General features: G+C 35.8%; 3 protein-coding genes across 3 annotated transcripts; 2 read left to right on the top strand and 1 right to left on the bottom strand.

The window, feature by feature from the left end:
- The first annotated feature begins 7,053 nt into the window (after positions 1–7,053).
- Positions 7,054–12,190, top strand: LOC111444035 (GDSL esterase/lipase At5g33370-like). Its single transcript, XM_023081950.1, has 5 exons — positions 7,054–7,360; positions 7,436–7,563; positions 8,572–8,814; positions 10,472–10,724; positions 11,703–12,190. The coding sequence occupies exons 1-5, from the start codon at positions 7,132–7,134 to the stop codon at positions 11,933–11,935; spliced, it is 1,086 nt and encodes a 361-aa protein (XP_022937718.1). The 5' UTR covers positions 7,054–7,131; the 3' UTR covers positions 11,936–12,190.
- Positions 12,191–15,326: 3,136 nt separating this feature from the next.
- LOC111444033 (U-box domain-containing protein 9-like) lies at positions 15,327–18,083 on the top strand. The gene is made up of 2 exons (XM_023081944.1): positions 15,327–15,849; positions 16,842–18,083. Exons 1-2 carry the CDS (start codon positions 15,556–15,558, stop codon positions 17,913–17,915), a joined length of 1,368 nt encoding a protein of 455 aa, XP_022937712.1. The 5' UTR covers positions 15,327–15,555; the 3' UTR covers positions 17,916–18,083.
- A 1,327-nt stretch (positions 18,084–19,410) lies between these two features.
- On the bottom strand, positions 19,411–22,011 carry LOC111444037. Its single transcript, XM_023081953.1, has 5 exons — positions 21,784–22,011; positions 21,468–21,701; positions 20,570–20,809; positions 19,618–19,674; positions 19,411–19,461 (listed from the first exon to the last, which is right to left on the bottom strand). Exons 1-4 carry the CDS (start codon positions 21,793–21,795, stop codon positions 19,624–19,626), a joined length of 537 nt encoding a protein of 178 aa, XP_022937721.1. The 5' UTR covers positions 21,796–22,011; the 3' UTR covers positions 19,411–19,461; positions 19,618–19,623.
- Positions 22,012–22,315: the final 304 nt, after the last annotated feature.

Below are 22,315 nucleotides of genomic sequence, written 5' to 3'. Positions count from 1 at the left end.
AATCAAACTTGCTTACAGCTTTTGCTATTAACATAAACACAGTTGAATGATTGGGACGTGAAGTTGTTCTTGAAGTTACTACTATACAAAATTTAGAAAAGTAATTTTCAATTTGGTCCTTGTAATTTTGAAAAATATCAATTTAGTCCTTGTAGTTTCTAAAGTATCAAACCCGAGTAATTCTAACGTTTAAATCTAAAAAGGTTAAATTCTAAAATTTTCATAATTTTAGGGACCAAATTGATAATTTAATTTATTTTTTCGGTAAATCATTTAGTTTTCGATTTTTCTATCTTTAAAAATATATTTGATATTAAAATTAATTTTGTGAGATCGCAAGTCGGTTCGTGAGAAGAACTGAACATTCTTTGTAAGGATGTGGAAATCTCTCCCTAGCAAATGCGTTTTAAAAATCTTGAGGGGAACCTCGAAAGAGAAAGTGCAAATAGGACAATATCTGCTAGAGGTGGGCTTGTGTCGTTACAAATTTAATGGTTTATGATGAAAATCTATACTCGGTAGCTTTTCAGTGACTCAATCATAGAAGCTCCAAAGTTAAGCGTGTTTGAATTGGAGCAGTTCTCTCTTAGGTGACGTCCTATGAATTTTTCTTAAAAAGCATGTGAGTGAGGTAAAACATATTAAAAAAACCCGTGTTAGTATGTGGGGATTTGCTTCACTTCCTAAGAGTGGTTTAGGTCAAGTAAGTAACAAAATCACGTTGTATAAGAATGTTGGGGCCACCGGGTGCCAAATCTGAATTCCAAATCCAAATCCCGGGCATGAGATGTTACAAATGATATCATAGTGATACCTATACCAACAAGATACCTGTTCTTTTTTTGGTGGCTCAATGTAACAGCCCAAGTCTACCACTAGCAAATATTGTCCACTTTGACCTATCACGTATCAGCATCAGTTTCACGGTTTTAAAACGCATCTACTAGGAGAGGTCTCCACACCCTTATAAGAAATGTTCCGTTCCCCTCTTTAATCGATGTGAGATCTCACACTCAATTATAGCAACTAAAAAATTAAGCATACTTAGCTCAGAGCAATTCTATGTTAGGCATCATTCTAAGAATTTTCTTAGAAAGCATGTAAGTGAAAGACAAGACATGTTAAAAAAAAACATCCTAAGAGTAACATGTGAGTGTGGACAAAATATGCTGAAAGAATTTATGTTGGTTTTTAAGGATAATTTATACTCTCAGAAGTGGTTCGAGAAAACATGCTAGTTCTTGAGGATAATTTATACTCTCATAATGGGTAACGTGGAAAACCCGAAACGAAACAAATAAATTAGTTTAGGGTTTTGAAAATTGCATTTTAGTAAGACAAAATTAAAAAAAAAAAAAAAGAGCAATAAATTCATTTATGATATTCACATGGCATTAAAAATCATACTTGTTAATTTGTTCCCCTCATCTTTAATATAAACAACTAGTTGAGGCAAAGTTTGAAAGAGGTTGAAGAAAGTTGAGGAACTCACTTCTTCAAATCATAAAACAATAATATTTCTCTTTCCTTTATTTTGTTGTTGATATAATGAGTATCGAGATTCTAGGGCAAAATAAGCCGAAAGGGAACTCGAAATTACTACGAGTAACATTCGAAGAAGACGGCAAGTTTAAGTTATAAAGAAAGTGATAGGCGAAACGAATAGGAAACAACTCATTCAGGGACGAATTCATGTCGACACGTAAGGATCAAATCATAGCAAAGAGGAAGAGAAGCAGTTTGAGGCCAACCGTACGACCAGTCTCTCACGAGGGTACACGTCATGCATGCCCCAGACCGGGGTATTCTAGTTCAATCCCGTTTGATTCATCTTTAATCTAATTTGTAGGGGAAGCGTAAAAATATTGAAAATGGGTTCTCATAAATACATATTTTAAACCGATTGAAGGTAAACTGTTTCTCCTACCTACACCTTATTCCACTCAAATTCTTGACGATAACTTAAGCATCCAAGTTAGTGTGAAAAGTATCACACTCGTATATAAATTTTGTTCTTTCTTTTACAAACCATGTTCTTCCCATTTCAAATAAATGTGATCGTTGCTATCGTGTTACAGTCATGTGCTATCCCTGTCTGGATTTTGAGAACAATAATTAGTCTTGTTTATGAGAAAGAAAAAGCTTGCTGTACATTAAATTTAAATATGAGCAAAATCAAAGAAAATAGATATAGAAACCTTGAGAATGATTTGAATAGAAGATTAGATGTGGAGAAACTATTCAAAGGCACCGAACACTTGTTGATAGAGATTGTGATACGAAATCAACTCCAGAAAAAGCTCTAATACCAGATGATAAAGAATCACTGGAAGTAAGATTCAAATTACCTTGTTGATCAAATATCTCAAGTCAAGAACACTTGTTTGAGATTCGAATACTCTAAAAGTAAGATCGATCATGTCGAACTTTAATGATTTTAAACATACAATCTAAACTATATAGAATTGTAAAGAAACTTTGTCATTGGCTAAAGGAAAAAGTAAGAACGCTTAGCCCTCCAAGGAAATGTAAAATTTGAATTATCTCGTTGATCGAATATTTCAAGGCAAGAACACTGGATTGAGATTCGAATTACTCTACAAGAAAGGTCGATCATGTCAAGCTTAAATGATTCTAAACATGTAATCTAAACTACATAAAATTGCAAAGAAAACTTAACCCTTAACTAAAGTAAAACAACATGTTTCGAGTTTGCTTTACAAACATAACGTATATAGTTTCAAAATAAAAACTCTTAACGGTGATCATTAAATATACTCTCTAACAATTTCAGACAACTAATCACCCGAATAACGTAACATAAAGACATGAAAAGAGAAAAAGAAGATTCAAACTTGGTCCAAATTATTAATTTCATGTTTACTCTTTAAGGTCTTTTTCAAAATAATAATTAAAGATAAGACTATTGCTCATATTTATTCACTAAAATACTTCATTTCATTTTCTTAAATTTTATAATTGTATGCTTTTTCATGTTGCATTTCATTCATTATTTCATCTAATATAATTATGATTTTATTATAACATTTATGGCATCGAATGAGAATAACAGGTCAAGACCTCACAATCCCGACGCACCTCGCTCTTAAATTATTTCTAAGAGTGAGTATTGACCTCATAAACCATCACGGGTCTTTCAAGCATATTTTGTCCTTACATATTTTCTAGACAAATTTTAAGGAGGTCACCTAAAGTCAAGTACGTTTGACTTTCGAGTTCATATGATTGAGCCACTGAAAAGGAAGATAACTTTAAATTCTTTTTAGTTTTTCTAACAATGTTTGCATATCTTCGGTCTAGTTCAACCTTCAATACAATCACATATGCAACTTTGCATTGAACGAACGTTTCCTCCAACAATCTCTCCTCCTCACTCTCAACTGCGTGCGAAGCTGACGATTGCAACGATGACTACTCTGTCATGACAATCTACACAGATCAATGATGACTACTCATCGGATCGCGCTCATTTGAATGTGGTTTCGGTTCATTTATGTATCCCTTGTTCGGGTGTCACATGCCCATCAACTTCCGCCTTGGAAAAAAATGTCAATTTTCGAGAAATTTAGGGATAGAATTAGAAATTTCCTCTCTTAGAGGACCGTTTTTTCTCCTCTAAATTTCTACTAAACAAGTATTACGCTAAATTAATAAAAATACCCATAAACTTTGTACTTTATCTAAAAATACTCTTAAACTTAAGCTCGTGTTTTATTATTTGCTCTCGAATAAGGGTCTGACTTGAAAAATGTTAAAAGATTAGGGACTAAATAGAAAAAAGATACTCCAAACACGAACAACATTACTATATTAATCGGGCATAAAAAGTTTATAGGTAGGAATGGTTGAAATGGGGCGTCCCATAATAATAGAGCTTCCCTAAACCCTAGCTACCAAATTCAATGCAATCACATGTCACTTAACACCTTTTTTTCTCCATCTCTTTCAAGCTGTAATTGCTGGCTTTCATCAATGGACAATCTTATCTCCTTTGCTTTTCATCACTAAAAAGGACCAAAAAAAAAGAAGAAAAAATTTGGTAGTTAACAATGAATTTATGATATAATCTAAAAAATGAAGACATTATTGGATCCATAACACAAAATCTTTATTATGGCCCAATAATTTTCTTTTAAAATTTCATTTTAGGGAATTATTTGCAAAGAGTAGTTGCTCGGTTTTCTTTTTTTGAGTAATTTGACTCGTGCAGTGGACTGTAATGATCCTCTATGTGAGAATCTCACGATGGTTGGAGAGGAGAACGAAACCCTGTCTTTAAGGGTGTGGAAGCTTTTACTTAGCAGGCGCATTTTAAAGCCTTGAGGGAAAGCTTGAAAGGAAAGTTCAAAAAGGACAATATCTGCTAGCGGTGGGCTTGGGTCTTTACAAATGGTATCCGAGCCAGACACCAGACTATGTGTCAGCAAAGAAGTTGTTCCTCGAAGGGGGTAGACACGAGGCAGTGTGCCAGTAAGGACGCTGGAGCCCGAAGGGGTGGATTTGGTGGGGTCTCACATCGATTAGAGAAAGAAACGAGTGCTAGCGAGCACGCTCGGCCCCGAAGGAGGGTGGATTGTGAGAATCCCATATTAGTTGAGGACCCTTTATAAGGGTGTGTTTTAGCAAATGCGTTTTAAAAGCCTTGAGGGGAAGCTCAAAAGGGAAAGTATCATAGTAATCTGATAGCGTGACGAGATACATACATATGGGTTATATATAATGAACTTCTCGCTACTAGAGGTTGGTTGGCGACTCTCTAACATTTTCATCACGGTAGCTTGATAACATGAAAATGCATATACATAATAGTAATATAATTGGGACATAGTGCATAAAGAACCACAATTGATATCATAGATGGTTAAGAACATTTATACCTAAGCCGTATTTAGAAAATCACGTGTCATGCTATAACATTTCATTCATAGTCAACATACAAATCAACTCTTAAAGAAATTTTTAAGCTCGATTTCACTGTCACACTACAACTGTTCATACATAACGAGCATAAAGATCAGTACCCTTACAAACTTTATAAACATTTTTAATTTTTTTTAAAAAGTTCAAAAACACTATTACCGTTATATTTGGATGAGAACGTTAGTAACACATTTAAAAACAAATAACTAACTTTTGAAAAAAAAAAAAAAAAATTAAAGAAATTAATGAAAATTTTTAATTTTCATAAATATTTTTTAAATAATTTAAAAAATTCTAAGGATATTTTTTAAATAAATTATATTTTTATTATTTAATGTTTAATTTGATTAAAGATTTAGTAATTTCTAAAAAAACTATTTAAAAAAAAAAATCTTTTGCCACATCAATAATATTAAAATAATATAAAATAATTCATAATTGTGCCACGTCATCTTTCCCTTCCCACACATGTATTTTTTAAATCTCATTAGCTAAAATAAATATATATTATCTTAAAATAAAATTATTTGATTTTCAATAATTAAAAGATAATTTTTTTTATAAAAAAAAGTAAAATATTTCTCTCTATTTACTTTTGTATTTAAGAGCCTTCTTAAGTTGGTAGGGTAATAAAATACATATGAATAATTAATTCTCATACCAACTAATTTTTATTTTAAAATTTTAATCTCTTTGAAAAACATATATTTATTTTAAATATTTCTAAAATTATATATGAGTAATGGAAACAAAAAGTTTCTTTTTTTTTACCTCATTTCATATAATATACAATTTTATTTTAATTTATTAAAGACAAAGTAAAAACATGTTTGTTATGTTTTGTGTTCTTTACTTCCTAAAATGGAAAGTCATTATTTGTTTAATGAAACATTTTGGGAAATAATTTAATGAATAATTACATGAATTGCAAAGAAGATAAAATTATGATTTTAAACGATAAATTCACAAGAAATTGAGATTGGACTGATAAAATGAGAGATACATGAATGAACTGAAATTACTTGTGAATGAGAGTGATTTTAAGGGTATAATGATTAAGAAATGTTTATAAAAACTGATAATTACGGCCTATACCAACAAAATGTAGTTTCATTCTCGATTGCTCAATTAGTAGAACCCTAAAGTTAAATAAGCTTAGCTTTGAGTAACCCTGAAATATGTGAGTGAAGACAAACCATGCGGAAAGAACTCGTGCTGGTCTGTGGGAATATACTTCTATGAAATCCCACATTGGTTGGAGAGAGGACGAAACATTCTTTGTAAGGTGTGGAAACCTCTCCCTAATAGACGCATTTTAAAAACCTTGAGGGGAAGCTTGAAATAGAAAGCTCAAAGAGAACAATATCTGTTAGCGGTGGGATTCGAGCGTTACAAATGGTATCGGAGTCAGACACTCGGCGATTTGCCAGCGAGGAGGCTGAGCCATGAAGAGAGGTGAACACGAGGCGGTGTACCAACAAAGACGCTGGACCCCTAAGGGGGGTGGATTGTGAAATCCCGCACTAATCGGAGAGAGGAGTGAGTGCCAGCGAGGTCACTGGGTCCCTTCGTCCCAAAGGGGGTGGACATGAGATGGTGTACCAACAAGGGCGCTGGACCCCAACAAGGGCGCTGGACCCCAAAGGGGGTGGATTGTGAGATCCCACATCGATTAGAGAAGGGGAACAAGTTTTAACGAGGATGCTGAGCCTCGAAGGGGGTGGATTGTGAGATTCCACATCAGTTAGAGAGGGGAACGAAACATTTTTTTTACAAGGGTGTGGAAACCTCCTCCTAATAGACACGTTTTAAAAACTTTAAAGGGGAAACCCTAAAAGAAAAATCCAAAGAGGACCATATCTATTAGCAGCAGACTTAGGGTGTTACAACTTTACTCTCAGAACTATTTCGAGACAAGTAGGTAACGTGACCATGTCGAAAATTTAGAATAATACGTAGAAAGCTTCACGTGCATTGCAATATTACTCGGGTGGTCCGAATCCAACCTCCACCCATTCTATGGCAGCTTAGAAACAGACCATTAATATTACAGCAAAGCAAGATATTGAATGTATTACCAAATCCCTATAAATAAAGAGCCATTCCCACTATTCCACAAAGCACATTGCCTGTGGTTGAGCTCAAACCTTCTTTTCTCCACATTTTTTAAGCTCTTTCTTTGATTCCCCAATGGAGAGTCCTTCAACTTTAGGTCTCATTGTGTTGCTTCTTGGTAGCTTGGTTTGTCAAGCACAAGCTAGAGCTTTTTTCGTGTTCGGTGACTCTTTGGTCGACAACGGAAACAATGACTACTTGCTCACCACGGCACGGGCCGATAACTACCCGTATGGTATCGACTACCCGACTCGTCGACCCACCGGACGTTTCTCCAATGGCTACAACATACCTGATCTCATCAGTTAGTTCTTTTTCCTTTGCTGTTTTTTTGGAATGAAGTCAAAATGAATGTTATTTAATGTGTTTGTGTTTATAGGTCAAGCCATTGGGTCTCAATCTACTTTGCCTTATTTGAGCCCTCAACTAAGGGGTCAAAACCTTTTGGTTGGTGCCAATTTTGCTTCTGCTGGCATTGGAATCCTCAATGACACTGGAATTCAGTTTGTAAGTTCAATATTTTGAGACTAAACTTTATTGATTTTGATGATTTGTGTCACGATTAGCCTAACAACAAAGACGTTTTTGACCAATAATTCAACTGACATTCAAAACAGTCTGTAAAGGACCACTAGATTTCAACTATTTATTTCCGTAACACTTCAAAACTCAATATTGTCCTCTTTGGATTTTCTCTTTCTAGTTTCCATTCAAGATTTTTAAGACGTGTATGTTAGGGAGAGTCACTACTTCTAGATGTTGTCTTTTTTGGGTTTTCCCTTTCGAGCTTCCCTTCCAAGTTTTTAAAACGTGTCTGTTCTAGGGAGAGTCACTGCTAACAAATATTGTCTTTTTTGGGTTTTTTCTTTCGAGTTCCCTTTCAAGGTTTTTAAAACGAGTTTGTTAGGAGAGTCTCATAGTTAACATATATTGTATTTTTTGGGTTTTTAAAACGTGTCTGTTAAGGAGAGTCAGTGCTAACGGATATTGTCTAAAACGTATCTGTTAGGGAGAGTCTTCCACACACTTATAAAGAATGTTTCGTTCTCCTCCCCAACCGACGTGGGATCTCACAATCCACCACTCTCTGGGGTCCAGGGTTCTCTACGGCACTCATTCGCTTCTCCAATAGATGTGGAACCCCCCAATCCACCCCCCTTCGGGGCTTAGCCTCGTCGCTGACACATGGCCCAGTGTCTAGCTTTAATACCATTTATAACTACCCAAGTTCACCACTAACACATATTTCCTCTTTACGCTTTCTCTCTAAGGTTTTTAAAATGCGTCTGTTAGGAAGATATTTCCACATTCTTATAAACAATGCTTCATTCTCCTCCCCAACCGACGCGGAGTCTCATAATTTTTAACCTAAACTTCATTGATTTCAACGATTGGTGTCACGATTAGCCTAAGACCAAACACATTTTGAGAGATATAACAAAGCAACCAACATTCAAAACGGTCGATAACCGACCCAAAGAACCTCGAGATTGATGTCGTGTTTGTTTTGTGCAGTTGAACATAATAAGAATCACGCAACAATTGGAGTATTTCAGGCAATACCAAGCAAGAGTGAGCGCACTAATAGGGGAAGAGGAAGCAAGGAGGCTTGTTAATGGCGCATTGATTCTCATAACATTGGGAGGCAATGACTTTGTAAACAACTATTATTTGGTGCCAATGTCAGCTCGTTCACGCCAGTTTCCTCTTCCTGATTATGTTGTCTATATCATCTCTGAGTATCGCAAAATCTTAGCGGTAAAACCTCTAACTTCTCTCTCTTATTTATGAATTTTAACTAATAAAGTTTCAAACTTTCCATAAAATAATGAAATTTTAACCAAAAAAATTAATGGGTAAGTTTGGTGATAGCATTAATACTCCAAGTTATGAAGAACAGATGCAAATTGTACGACTTGCTTGGTTGGTGTCTCGAATTAATACTCCAAGTTGTTTTTATGGCTTTTCCATTAATGTCTTTACCTGATTTGTGGACATCAAATTATGGACAACCCTCAACTCATAAATGCTTTTAAAGTTTTGTCAAGAAAAGAACCAATGGTTTGGTTGAACGATTTTTGTCGGGTGGAGATTTGAAACATTGTGAGATCCCATGTCAGGTGGAGAGAAAAATGGAACATTCTTTATAAAGGTCTGGAAACAAGGACCCTGAGCCTCTATGGGGTGGATTGTGAGATGTCACATTGGTTGGAGAGGGGAACGAAACATTTCTTATAAGGGTGTGGAAACAAGAACCTTGAGCCTGTAAGGAGGTGACGATGTCACATTGGTTGGAGGGGGGAACGAAACATTTTTTATAAGGATGTGGAAACGAGAACCCTGAGCCCTAAAAGGGTGGATTGCGAGATCACACATCGGTTGGAGAGGGGAATGAAACATTTCTTATAAGGATGTGGAAACGTGAACCCTGAGCACCCAAGGGTGTGGATTGTGAGATCTCACATTGGTTTGAGAGAAATGAAATATTTCTTATAAGGGTGTGGAAACCTCTCCTTAGTACACGTGTTTTTTAAAATCGTGAGACTGATTGCGATATGTAATGGGCCAAAACAGACTATGTCTGTTAGCGGTAAGGTTGGACTGTTACACTATCTTTGATCTTTTGGTCAATGTATATGGCTGTTTATGTTGACTAAATTTTTTCGTTCTTTGAAGTTTTTTTTTTTCTCTTCTCTCGACTTTTCTACCCATATGAGAATAATCAGTGTTGATAGGTTTTTTAACGTTGAAAATTCAAATTTTCGTTCGTATTGAAAATAAATTGAACTTTTTTTTTCGACCATGTAGGATGCGAGATTGAAACTTTAGGACAGATATACAATATCTTGGCCAGTTGTCCTAGGGTTAATTATATAGTTGACTAGTCTTTGTTGCTAACATAATACATTCTTTATGTCATTTATGTTACAAGCTAGTAGTCTAGCTAGACACAAAAGTAGAATGAATAATTCTATTTCTTAAATTTAGATGCTTAAATATGAAATTTGAACACTTAGATTAAAATAGAATGTTTTAATGTTTAAAGATTCACGGGTTTAGATCGTTAAACTGTTATAGTCGTGTTTAATAGGTCTTGACTTGAAAAAGTGTCTAACGGGTCTCTATGTTTTGTATATTGTATCTAACCGTGTCCACTCGTTTTCTAATCCATAAAAAGTATCTGAGAGTTAGAAATCTATCGTACACTCTTTAAAATTCAAGAACATGGTCATTAAAACTCATATTGCATTCTTCATCCCGACCTCAACAGTGAGATTTCAGATCGGTTGGAGAGAGAAACGAAACATTCTGGATAAGAGTGTGGAAACCTCTCCCTAACATACAAGTTTTAAAAATTCGATCAGTGGGCTTGGATTGTTACATCGACTCTAATCTCATGGTTTTGAGAATGCAGAGGCTATACGAGTTGGGAGCCAGGAGGGTGTTGGTGACGGGAACAGGGCCACTAGGGTGTGTGCCGGCGGAGTTGGCTATGAGGAGCAGAAATGGTGAGTGCTCAGTGGAGCTGCAACGAGCTGCAGGCCTGTTCAATCCACAGCTGGTTCAAATTATCAACTCACTCAACGCTGAAATTGGGTCAGAGGTCTTTATTGCTGTCAATACTCAAATGATGCACATGGATTTTGTCTCTAACCCTCAAGCCTATGGTATACCAACTCTCTCCCTCTCTTGTTCTTCGCTTCATTTTCGTTTTGGTTTATGAACTTTCGTTAGCGTGTGTTTATAACTTAGCCCATGAGTCGATTATATGACTTTGATAGAATTAGGTTCTAAATTCGAGATATCAGATAGAATAATAGTCGATAAATCAAACCCTATTGGTGAATTGAGCTTATTGTTGTGTTTCATATAGAATCTATGTCTTAGGTGCATCAAAAAACATGATTTTCGTTGAGCGTATATAATAAAATAGAGTGAAAGGGTCCACCTCGAAACCAAAGGTACTAAGAGCTGAGTCCTCTCGGAACCGCAAGACATAGTTGCCCATTATAAGGTTCACCAACTTCACTTGCCTCAATGGGAGGCTCGCTCCATGCAGGTTCAGATCACACCGCTAGTAGATATCATCCTCTTTGGGCTTGTCCGAGTCTAATGAGAGAAGTTTCCACACCCTTAGAAAGGGTGTTTCGTTCTCCTCCTCAACCGATGTGAGATCTCATAATCCACCTCCCTTTAGGATCCAGCATCCTCGCTGACACTCGTTCCCTTCTCCCATCAATGTGGGACCCCTAAATCCACCCCCTTCGAGGTCCAGTGTTCTTGCTGGCACACTGTCTCGTGTCCACCCACCTTCGGGGCTCAGCCTCCTCGTTGACACATCACCCGGTATCTGGCTCTGATACCACTTGTAACAGCTCAAACCCACCGTAGCAGATATTGTCTTCTTTGAATTTTCTCTTTCGGGCTTCCCCTCAAAGTTTTTAAAACGCGTTTGCTAGGGAGAAGTTTCCACACCCTTATAAAGAATGTTTCGTTCTCCTCCCCAAACGACGTGGGATCTCACAACTTACAATACATGGCTCTACAAAGGAAGGACCATACAAAGGGATAGGGTGTTTCGTTCTTAAACTGCGCTCGAGACAAGAATATCAATTTCGTAACCCGTAATTTGTTTTCGATGATAGGGTTTGTAACTTCAAAGGTGGCTTGCTGTGGGCAAGGGCCATACAATGGGATAGGACTATGCACTCCAGCCTCCAACTTGTGCCCTAACAGAGACCTCTATGCATTTTGGGATCCATTCCATCCATCAGAGAGAGCCAATAGACTCATTGTGCAGCAAATCCTGACAGGCACTCAGGAGTATATGCACCCAATGAACCTCAGCACCATTTTGGCCATGGACTCAAGGACCTGATGGCTCCAGTTTCCCTACTGTTTGGATGTTGCCACATGCCTGTTTTTATCCAAAATTATATATACCTTTATTGGAGTGGAGCTGTCCATGATTTGATTTATCATATTGGGTATTTTTTTTCTTCTAAGTGTTGAGCTGAAATTTTCATTTTGTTCTCTGTGTTGATGTGATGTGGGTGAGCTTAGTTAGTTGATTGTTTAGTGAGAAAGATTATTATTATTGATTTATGACATTTTCTTGGTTAATTGTCGAAGTTAGCTATGGTTCGAGATTAAAATTTGAAAGCTAAATTCAGTGTGACGAACAAATTACTGTCTAAGATTGTTTTCAAAGCACCTGAATCTTTCATTTCAAACTCGTTACTGATCAACTGTCTCTTGAGTTCATAGATTTTAGGAGAATCTTTAACACGGGAATCATATCATCTACGTACCTTACAAAATTCCAATGAACGTAAGCATTAAGTTCTTAAGAAACTTCGATGGACCAACCCATATATCCTCCTTTAGTCTTTAGTCTGATTCGAACTCTACAAGTTCTTTTGTTTTGACTTGTTGAATGTTTGATGGAACGTTGTTACAACTTGAGCCATGCAACAATTAGATCCCTCTTGATCTTTGTTGAATATGCATGACGGTCTCTCATAATACACTCACTTGGAGACTACTTACTTCGGTTGTTCCAAGAGTCGGAAGTCAAGGGTGAGAAGGTGGTTCAAAATTAGGGTTTGATCAAATTGCTTAAAAGGAAACTCAAACAAGTAAAAGAAGGGAGGAGAGAGCCTTTTGATAACTCGACCTTACCCGATAGGACTTGGGTTGAATCAAGTAGATTTGGTTCGGGTTTTAGGTTCATTGGACAAAATTTTAGGTCGCCAATTTTGAATGATATAACGTATATCATGTAAGCAAGCATTCTGTATGTATATTTTTTTTTTTTATGAGATCAAATGTTCCTAATTCGAGGTCTCTAAAAGTTTGTGTTTGGACTAAGTTAATTATTTCCTAATCTATAAAGCTAAAAGCTCAAACCCAAACCCGAAAAATGTCAATTTGCATTACAGCACGATATATATTATGTTTTAGTGAATAAAATTGATATTTTCTTTTAAAAAATTTTAAAACGTCGATAGATGGATTTGAATCTATGCAAGCAAAGCTTAACAGATTTCGAGTCTGTCTCCTTAACCACTCGAACATATCGACACTTATAAAATGATGACATGATCTGATTAAACGATATACGACAAAGAGATTCAAATGTCAATATGCATATCTTAACTTAGTTTATTAAATATATGACCCATGGGCCCTAAAAATTTAATATTAATATTTTTTTTTTAGCCGTTTCTAATAAGAATCTAGACAGTAAATCAACTCGTTGATAGCAGGGTGCAAGCTTGCACGGTCAAAACCCAACCGATTTTAAGTCTGTTCCCTTAGCCATTCAAACCTATAGACATTGATATTTGTTAATTTTAGATAAAGGTTAGATTGAGTCCAAAAAAATGTCACAACTCGACCCAACCTATGAACACCACAATAAAATACCATCGCCTAAAATGAATACATTAAAATGCTAATCTTACTAGAAGATAGTACGGAAAGCGTTAAGACCTAAAGATTCATAACGTTGATCAATGATGGCACCTTAACAAATTGCATTAAAGCACGAGAAATATTAACTAATGAAAGTCATAGGAAAAGTATTTAATTATAATATCTTAAAATTTATCATTAAATACTTTTCCACCGTCAGGTAGATATGTTTAGACTAAACATTCAAAACGGTATAATAAGGCCAGCTGTAACATTCAAGTAAATGAGAAATATATAAATGAAGTGAAATCAGACCGTGATCCTGAAGGTATGAAATTATGGTCAAGAAAAGTTTAAGAAAATTCAATTTTCTTACATCGAGCGAAGACAAAGCATCTTTTTACCGTCCAAGTCCACCGCTAGCAAATATTGTCTTCTTTGGGCTTTCTCTTTCGAGTTTCCTCTCAAGGTTTTTAAAACGCGTTTATTAAGGAGAGGTATCTATACTCTTATAAGAAATGTTTCGTTCTCCTCTCCAACCGATGTGGGATCTCACCTAAGTAGTTCAAGACAAACATGTAACCCGATCATGTTGAATGTCGAAACTATCAAAAGTCAAAGTCAAATTCTAAATCTCGATATGAATCCCGAACATGTAACATTCTAGTATAGAAACGAGAATTAAAATAATAAAAGAAAATGAAAATTGAAGACGCGGGTTACATGGTGCATTACAAGCTGGTTGAAGAAGTTTCCATGCAAATCCCTTAGTTTCCACTTCCAGCTGCGTCTCACCACAACGGTCGGTGTCTTTTTTTCTTCCACTATTACCCTTGAAAATATATATATACACACGTATACATATCTATATCTATAGATATACATATACATATGTGTGTATATATATATATATGTATGTATCAACTGTCACAATGACGGTTTCTAGAAAGCGAATTTGGCAATTGTGCAACACGGAGTGAGTCAAGCCTACTTCGAGTCACATTGCTTACGGTCGGACAACGTGAATACAAACCTCAGGTCTCAATCTCAAGAGAAGATTTTAGAAAACGGAGAGAGAGGTTTTGAAAAAAGAGTTTTGAGAGCAAGAGAGAGCGGTGTCATATAGCATGGAAATAACAACCGCTTAAATAATATATAACTTTTCAGCTATAAATAAATAAATATATATATATATATATATATATATATATATATATATATATATATATTTCTAGACTTTCCATTTATTAGAGTTTTCTTTTAAATAGGCTCGAGAATAAAGGTTTGGACGTCAACAAGCTTCGATTATTGAATTCACTCGACCTGATTGGTAGAACCAGTTTCTATTAAATTTTAAACCGATAATTAATTTTAATTTATATGTTATCGATAATTTATTAATATTTAGTTACAATTGGTTTAAAATTTTTATTTTTATTTATATATGGATAAAATATATTAGTAATAGACGTAATATCAAACAAAATCCAATCAAATAATTTATAATACGAAAAAAAATTAATTTATATATTTTTTTACTTCCGATAATATAACGACTTATCCAATTCAATTGTGCTCGTTAGTTGATTTTTGGAAGAACGCCCAACAAAAAATTGCTCTAAACAAACCACGAGAAAGAATAATAATTTTTAAAAAATATATATTTAGTTTTTATAAAATTTTATTATATATGTTTTTTTTTTAAAAAATAGTTTATGAAGAAAATAAATATGAATATTAAAGAAAAAGAAAATGATGATGTGGCAAAAGAAATAATGATTTTTGGCAGACGTGGCACCCAATAAAATCCAGTGGAGAGGGGAGTCGACTCTTTCCTTCATTCACCGCAAATTCCGTCCAATTCTTTGTTCTTTCGCCCACTGCCCCTTGCTTTTCCGTTTTCAGAATCACTTCAAGAACCGAATATACCCAATTTCATAACCCCCCATGTGAAAGATTCATCGCAATTTCGAAACGGGGTTCATTCGATCGAACAAATAAGGAAAGATTGAAAGAACCCACCACCGATTTTCTTCGATTTTAGTTTGATTCCTCCTGCATTTGCGGTTCACGCCGGCGGCTATGGCCGACAAGGAGTCCTTGGAACTCCTCAAGAAAGATATCAAAGAGTTGCTCCAAAGAATCGTTGATCAAGATGATTTTGAATGCTCAATCGCTGATGAGGCTATCGAGAAATTGAATTCTTTGAAACTCACCAAAATGGCCGCCGCCTCCGCCGCTGCTGCTGCTGCTGCTGCTGCTCCGGTGGAATCTGGTGGGGATAGTGCCCGTACGGCTCTGGTTATGCCGGATGAGTTCCGGTGCCCGATTTCTGGGGAGCTTATGGAAGACCCTGTTCTGTTGAAAACTGGTCAGGTTAGAGGGTTTCTCTTGAAATCTTTTGGGTTTGATTCTGTTTTCTTGGTTTTTCTTGCGATTGATCTGTTTTTTGGAGTTTTTGTGGATTAAGATTGTGTTGCTGTGAAGAATTTGTCTCTGTGGGCTCTGTTTTGTTTGTTTTCTATGATTTCTGTGGCCTCTGGTTATGATTCATTGCTCCAATGGCATTGCCCTTTTCCTTTCTTGATGTCTATTATGGTTCATGATTCATTGGAGAGGGCCTGCTAATTTCAGGGAATGATCATGAGTTTATAAGTAAGGAATACATTTTGTACGATACGAGGCCTTTTGGGTAAGCCCAAAGGAAAGCCATAAGAGATTATGCTCAAAGTGGACAATATCATACCATTGTGGAGAGTCGTGATTCCTAACATGGTATCAGAGTCATGCCCTTAGCTTAGTCATGTTAATAGAATCCTCAAATGTCGAACAAAGAAGTTGCGAGCCTCGAAGGTGTAGTAAAAAAGTGTCCAACAAAGGGTGTACTTTGTTCGAGAGCTCCATAAGGCTCAAGGGAGGCTTATAGTGTACTTTGTTCGAAGGGAGGATCGTTGTGAGTGAGTCTCACATTGGCTAATTTAGAGAATGATCATGGGTTTATAAGTAAGGAATACATCCCCATTGGTACGAGGTCTTTTGTGGAAGCCCAAAGTAAAGCGACAAGAGATTATGCTCTAAGTGGACGATATCATACCATTGTGGAGAGTCGTGATTTCTATCATGGTATTAGAGTCATGCCCTTAACTTAGCTATGCCAATAGAATCCTCAAATGTCGAACAACGAAGTTGTGAGCCTCGAAGGTGTAGTCAAAAAGTGACTTTTAAGTGTCGATTATGCAATTCATTGCTCATTGCTCATGTTTCTTCTTGATGTCTATTATGCAATTCATAAGAAGATTTCTCTGTGGATAGTGTTAGTATGATTGTGATTGTTCTTATTGTTCTTGAAACATGTTTGTGAATTGCAGACATATGATCGGCCCTTCATCAATAAATGGTTCAATAAAGGGCACAATACATGTCCTCGGACCAACGAAGTCCTTCACGACATGACGCTTACTCCGAATCGTAGTCTTCGGTCGATGATTTTGAAATGGTGCATAGATAACAAATTGGAGCTTCCAAAGCTTACTTATGAGGAAACAGTGGCCCATGCCACTGAATCCCATTTGGATGAATTGCTTAACCAGTTGTTGTCTTCATCCCTTTCGGATCAAAAGTTAGCTGCAAAGGAGTTGAGACAGATAGCGAAATGGAACCATGAGTTTCGATCCCTTTTCGCGAAGCTCCCGGATTCGATCGAGAGACTATTGCATCCTATCTCGGTAGACCACGTTAATCTCCATCCTGATCTTCAAGAGGATTTGATTACCACTGTTCTTAATATCTCACTTAGTGGCGATAACAAGAAACGTCTCGTCGAGAACCAGTTGGTCCTCTCGTTGCTGATCCAATCCTTACAATACGGAAGTAGCGAGGCGAAGGCGAATGCAGCTGCAGCTATTTTCTCGCTATCTTTATATCAGGAGAATAAGATTGCCATTGGTAACGCGGGAGCTATCAAACATCTGGTTGGACTTTTAGACGAAGGCCATCCGGTAGTAATGAGAGATGCAGCTTCAGCAATTTTCACTCTCTGTACCGCAAGCGCGAACAAAGAGAAGGCAGTTTCGAGCGGAGTAGTTGTCTCGGTTCTTCGAAACATCACCGAAGGTGTATTGGTCGACGAGTTGGTTTCAGTACTTGCGCTTCTTTCGAACAATATGAAGGCTATCAGCATAATGTGCAAGCTGAACGCGGTGTCGTGTATGTTGAAAGTGATAAGGGAATCTACGTCCCAAGGCGTGAAAGAAAACTGCATATCGATACTGGACACGATCTCCTCGACTTATCGAAGCAAATTGAAGGAGATTCAGGAGGACGAGAATGCAAATGGTATGATCTCGAAACTTTCCCGAAACGGGAATTCGAGAGCAAAGAGGAAGGCTATGAGCGTACTCGAAAAGCTGCAAAGAGCTGGTTCAATTACTCACACTGCATAATGAAAATAGGTCAGATTCTTTTACTTCAATTCACCTGTGTATAGATATAGATATACAAAAAGTTGCACATATTACACAAGAAATAGGAAAGTTTTGGTCCAAAACAGAGTGATGAACTACAAATACTTCATTTTTTTTTTTTTTTTTTTTTTTGCTAATCATAAAGGAATATGAATGAATTGCTTATTGCTGATGTTGATGTTGATGTTTTTGGTTCGACCCTAGTGATGAATGAGACGAGACTTACGTGGGCTCGGTGTTAGTTTTCGAAAACGCTAAGGGTTAAAACGAAAGTTTTGAAACTAGAAGGGCGTAGCTGAAAACTACACGAACTTGAAGAACCAGAAATAGAACTGATGAACTACTAAAATGAAATATCTGAAAGTTGAAGAATTAGGAATAGAACGCTTATGAACTACTAAAATGAAATATGAAATATTTGAAAGTTGAATGACTGTAATAGAACATGCACATAGTCGAGATGTCGAGATGGGGAAAGTTGAGAGTTGTTTTTGGGTTCCAAAAGTGGTGGGACCGAGCGCTAAAAGAGAATGTGAATTTTAGATAAACAATTTGTGTAGGTCTTCTTCTATTCTTGTCTTCACATGTCGGCACGGCATTGTTTTCACTCTTTTTTTCTTTCTCTCTTGAAATTGAAATGTCGGGATTGTGGGACCCGTAATGCTCCATACTTAAGATTTGGAATCCAGATTCAGCAACGGATGGTTCTGACATTTTTTTTATAATAACACATTGCAATGTCAATGTGTTTTATGAGCTCATAAATATTAGTTTTCCCGAAAAAAGCTATTTTTATGATGCTTGTTTGAGGCTATAAATCAATTTATGTAGTTTACAACGAAGAATTGTAAATTATGATAGATATTTCAACCAAAGTTCATGTATACCTCTTTTAAAAGAACATCTCTTAAAAGTGTGGATAAAAAGTTTATCAGCTTTTTTTTCACGAATTAGAGCTCGGCCACTTCATTACTCTTGTTCTAGGCCTGTTGGTTTTCTTAGATGGTAAACTAATCGATCAAAGTCTTGTACACCGTCTCAAGATAGCTTCAATGTATCGAAGTCTTGAAAGCAATTTCGGTCCTAAAAAACATAGCTCTTCTATTCATAGCTACATGGGCTCGAGCGTAGTTACCTTTAAGCCTCGGCCTCAATTATCATCTAATATATTTCGTTATTTAATCCAATTTAAACAATCTAGTCTATACGATAAACTGTCATAATGGTCATGTTTTATCTTTAAATTTTGTTAATTTGTAACAGGTTTCAAATTTAATAATACGCAATAATAATTTGTCATTTGTCGAAATTTCTTATTCAATAGCTTCCTTACACAAATGTAACCAATAATTTTTTTTTTTTTTTATAAAAAACTACCGTAGATATCACTTAAATAATTTAAATGATTTTTAAACATCAACGTTTAAGGGTCTAAATAACCTTTAAACATTTATTCTTTATTCTGTGTATTTTAATGATAATCTAGAGAACCCGTGCATCTCTCCCGTAGAAGGTAGATTCAAACCTACAACATATCAAAAGTATATCAACGACAAATCACTAAAGTAACGTTTAAATTCGATAATTTAATCTAATCTTTATTCAATCTATTTTATTTTTATTTCCTTAAAACCAAAATAAAAGGTTATAAAAATAAAATTAATAAATAACATAGACCAACCATTCCTCAATTGCAAGATGGTACCAAACACCTTGAAAATAAGCCCTTCATTTTGTTCTGTATAACAAAGTAAATAGAAATTAAAAGGGTTATTAATAAAAAATAATTCATTCTCGAGTATAGTATTATTCAACTTCGATACCGAAAAAAGAAATTTCTAAAAGAATCAAGATTTTAATAATGCTGGCCCGATCGATGTATTAGTCAACATTAAAAGCTAGACGTTTTTTCTATTTTGGATATTTATGTTTCTCTCTAAGTTGTAAAAGATATGGTAAAATGCCCGAGAATGACTATTTGTCTTAAAAATCCGTGATAATTATTAACCCGTGAAGTCAATAATAAGAATCTCTTTTTTAATGCTAAGACGAAACATAAATCATGGATCAACCAAGTCTGATTCTCTCGAGAAGAATAAGAATCTCTTCTTCGATGGGTCGACTAAGCCTAATTTCTTCGAGAACAATGAGAATCTCTTTCTCGATGCTAAGACGAAACATAGATCATGGATCAACTAAGCCTAATTCACTCGAGAACAATAAGAATCTCTTTTTTGAGGCTGAGACGAAACATAAATCATGGATCAACTAAACTTAATTCTCTCGAGAACCATAAGAATCTCTTCTTCGATGGATCAACTAAGCCTAATTCTCTTGAAAACAATAAGAATCTCTTTCTCGATCCTAAGACGAAATGTAGATTATGGATCAACTAAAGCCTAATTCTCTCAGAGAACTTGCTTAAGAATAAGGAGGAATCTCATGTAACTATCGATAACTACTATAACAGCTGACAAGAGTGATCCCGGGAGGTGATAATGATTACTTTTTAAACCACCAATCAAATGGGTATTTAACAAATTTACTAATTAACGGTATTGAGGTAGTACTAATAAATCGTTAGTTAATTCGAGTATAGTTTAATGGATAAATTAGTCGGAGAAGGAATGTACCCGCTTTGAAGAATGGAGCATCTCTGGTGGGATTTTGTAGAGATCTTCATCGACAGGTTTGGGCGGTTTAGTAGCATTAGATTTAGGCGGACGACGTGGGATCGACACGTTGTTCTGCTTGAATTTTCGCGCTCCTCCCATTTCCGTCACGTCGAACACTCTACCTTGTTGTTGCTTCTTTAATGGCATCTGGTGTTCCTTTAATCCCACTTGCGGGTAACGCTTTTCCGTCACCCGTGCCTGCAAATCCCGCCACGTGTACCCTTCGTTATTCAAAATCACAATCACTTCATTCATTTCGCGTTTTCATTCCCTTCACCAACCAAATATTGTGATTTCAATTCAATAGCCCTAGTTGATCTTTACTCCCCGTCACCTGTTTGGTTACCTAGAAAATACCGCTACATTCTCCCGGAAAATGAAAATTACTTCTCGAATTCTATATCAAATTCATTACTCCGGTTTCACTATTCTATTCAATCGAAAATCAGTACTAAAAACACACAGAAACATATAGAGCAGAGCGATTTTAATCAATCAGAAATTTCGATTAATGAACAGATAGTGATAAAGCGATTTCACTATTCTCTTCAATCGAAAATCAATCAATCACAAATTTCGATTAACGAAGAGATAGAGACAGAGACAGAGATAGAGTGATTTCGCTATTCTATTCAATCGAAAATCAGTACTAAAAACACAAAGAAACATAGAATGCAGAACGAGTTTATCAATCACAAATTTCGATTAATGAAATGATAGAGATAGAGCGATTTCACTATTCTATTCAATCGAAAATCAGTACTAAAAACACAAAGAAACACAGAGGGCAGAGCGATTTTAATCAACCAGAAATTTCGATTAATGAAGAGATAGAGATAGAGACGGAGATGGAGACCTTGCGTGCGGCGGCTGAGGGCGGAGGATTTTTGCGATCGACGGAGTACAAATCGGAAGAAGGAAGGCAGGGACCGGTTTCGCCGGAAGAGGAACTGTAGTGAATCAAACCAGCCTGACGAGCAGTTTCGAAATATTGATTAATCGGCAAATCCCTGGCCTTATCCCAGTCGCTAAACGCCGGGATTTGGTGGTGCTGAACGTGGATTTGGCCACTGTTTCTGCCAAAATAATCCTTCAAAAACAAAACAAACGTAACTAAAATCAACAAACAGAGATCGGCAGAGAAAAACGAAGAAATGGCGGAAAGTACTTACAGAGGATTCCATACGAAGTACACTAAAAAGCAGCCACCAAACTGAAGAAGAAGAACAACAACAACAACAAGAAAACAACGGATTCTTAGACTTTTGGAGCTTCTGATTACACAACAATGGAGGCAGAGAAAAAGGAAGCCGATGAACAAATCAGAGCGAAACAGAAAGCAAAAAAGTTCAGAGAAGCTTTTTGGAGGGTTCCTGTTTTCACACACCTCTCCCCGACCATTACCCTCCTATAAATCCTTCCCCTACAAACATTTTCCTTTAATATTTAATTAAAAATAATTCACTAAATTAATAAAAAAAATAATAATATTAAAAAATTTAGACATAATCTATATATTAAAAATTAATTTTTTTTAGATTTTTTTAAATTTAAGAATATTATTGAAATTTTTGTAATTTTAAGAATATTTTTTTTTAGATAAGTACTATTTTATTAATTTAATAAAAAAAATTATTATTTTCCACCTAATTAAAATGAAATTATTTGATTATATCTGTAGTTATAATTATAATTAATTAAAAT

The sequence above is a fragment of the Cucurbita moschata genome, unplaced genomic scaffold (assembly GCF_002738365.1).
Source record: "Cucurbita moschata cultivar Rifu unplaced genomic scaffold, Cmos_1.0 Cmo_Scf00006, whole genome shotgun sequence".
Classification (NCBI taxonomy): Eukaryota; Viridiplantae; Streptophyta; class Magnoliopsida; order Cucurbitales; family Cucurbitaceae; genus Cucurbita; species Cucurbita moschata.
The sequence above is the reverse complement of the archived record's forward strand: the minus strand, read 5'-3'. Positions and strand labels throughout refer to the sequence as shown.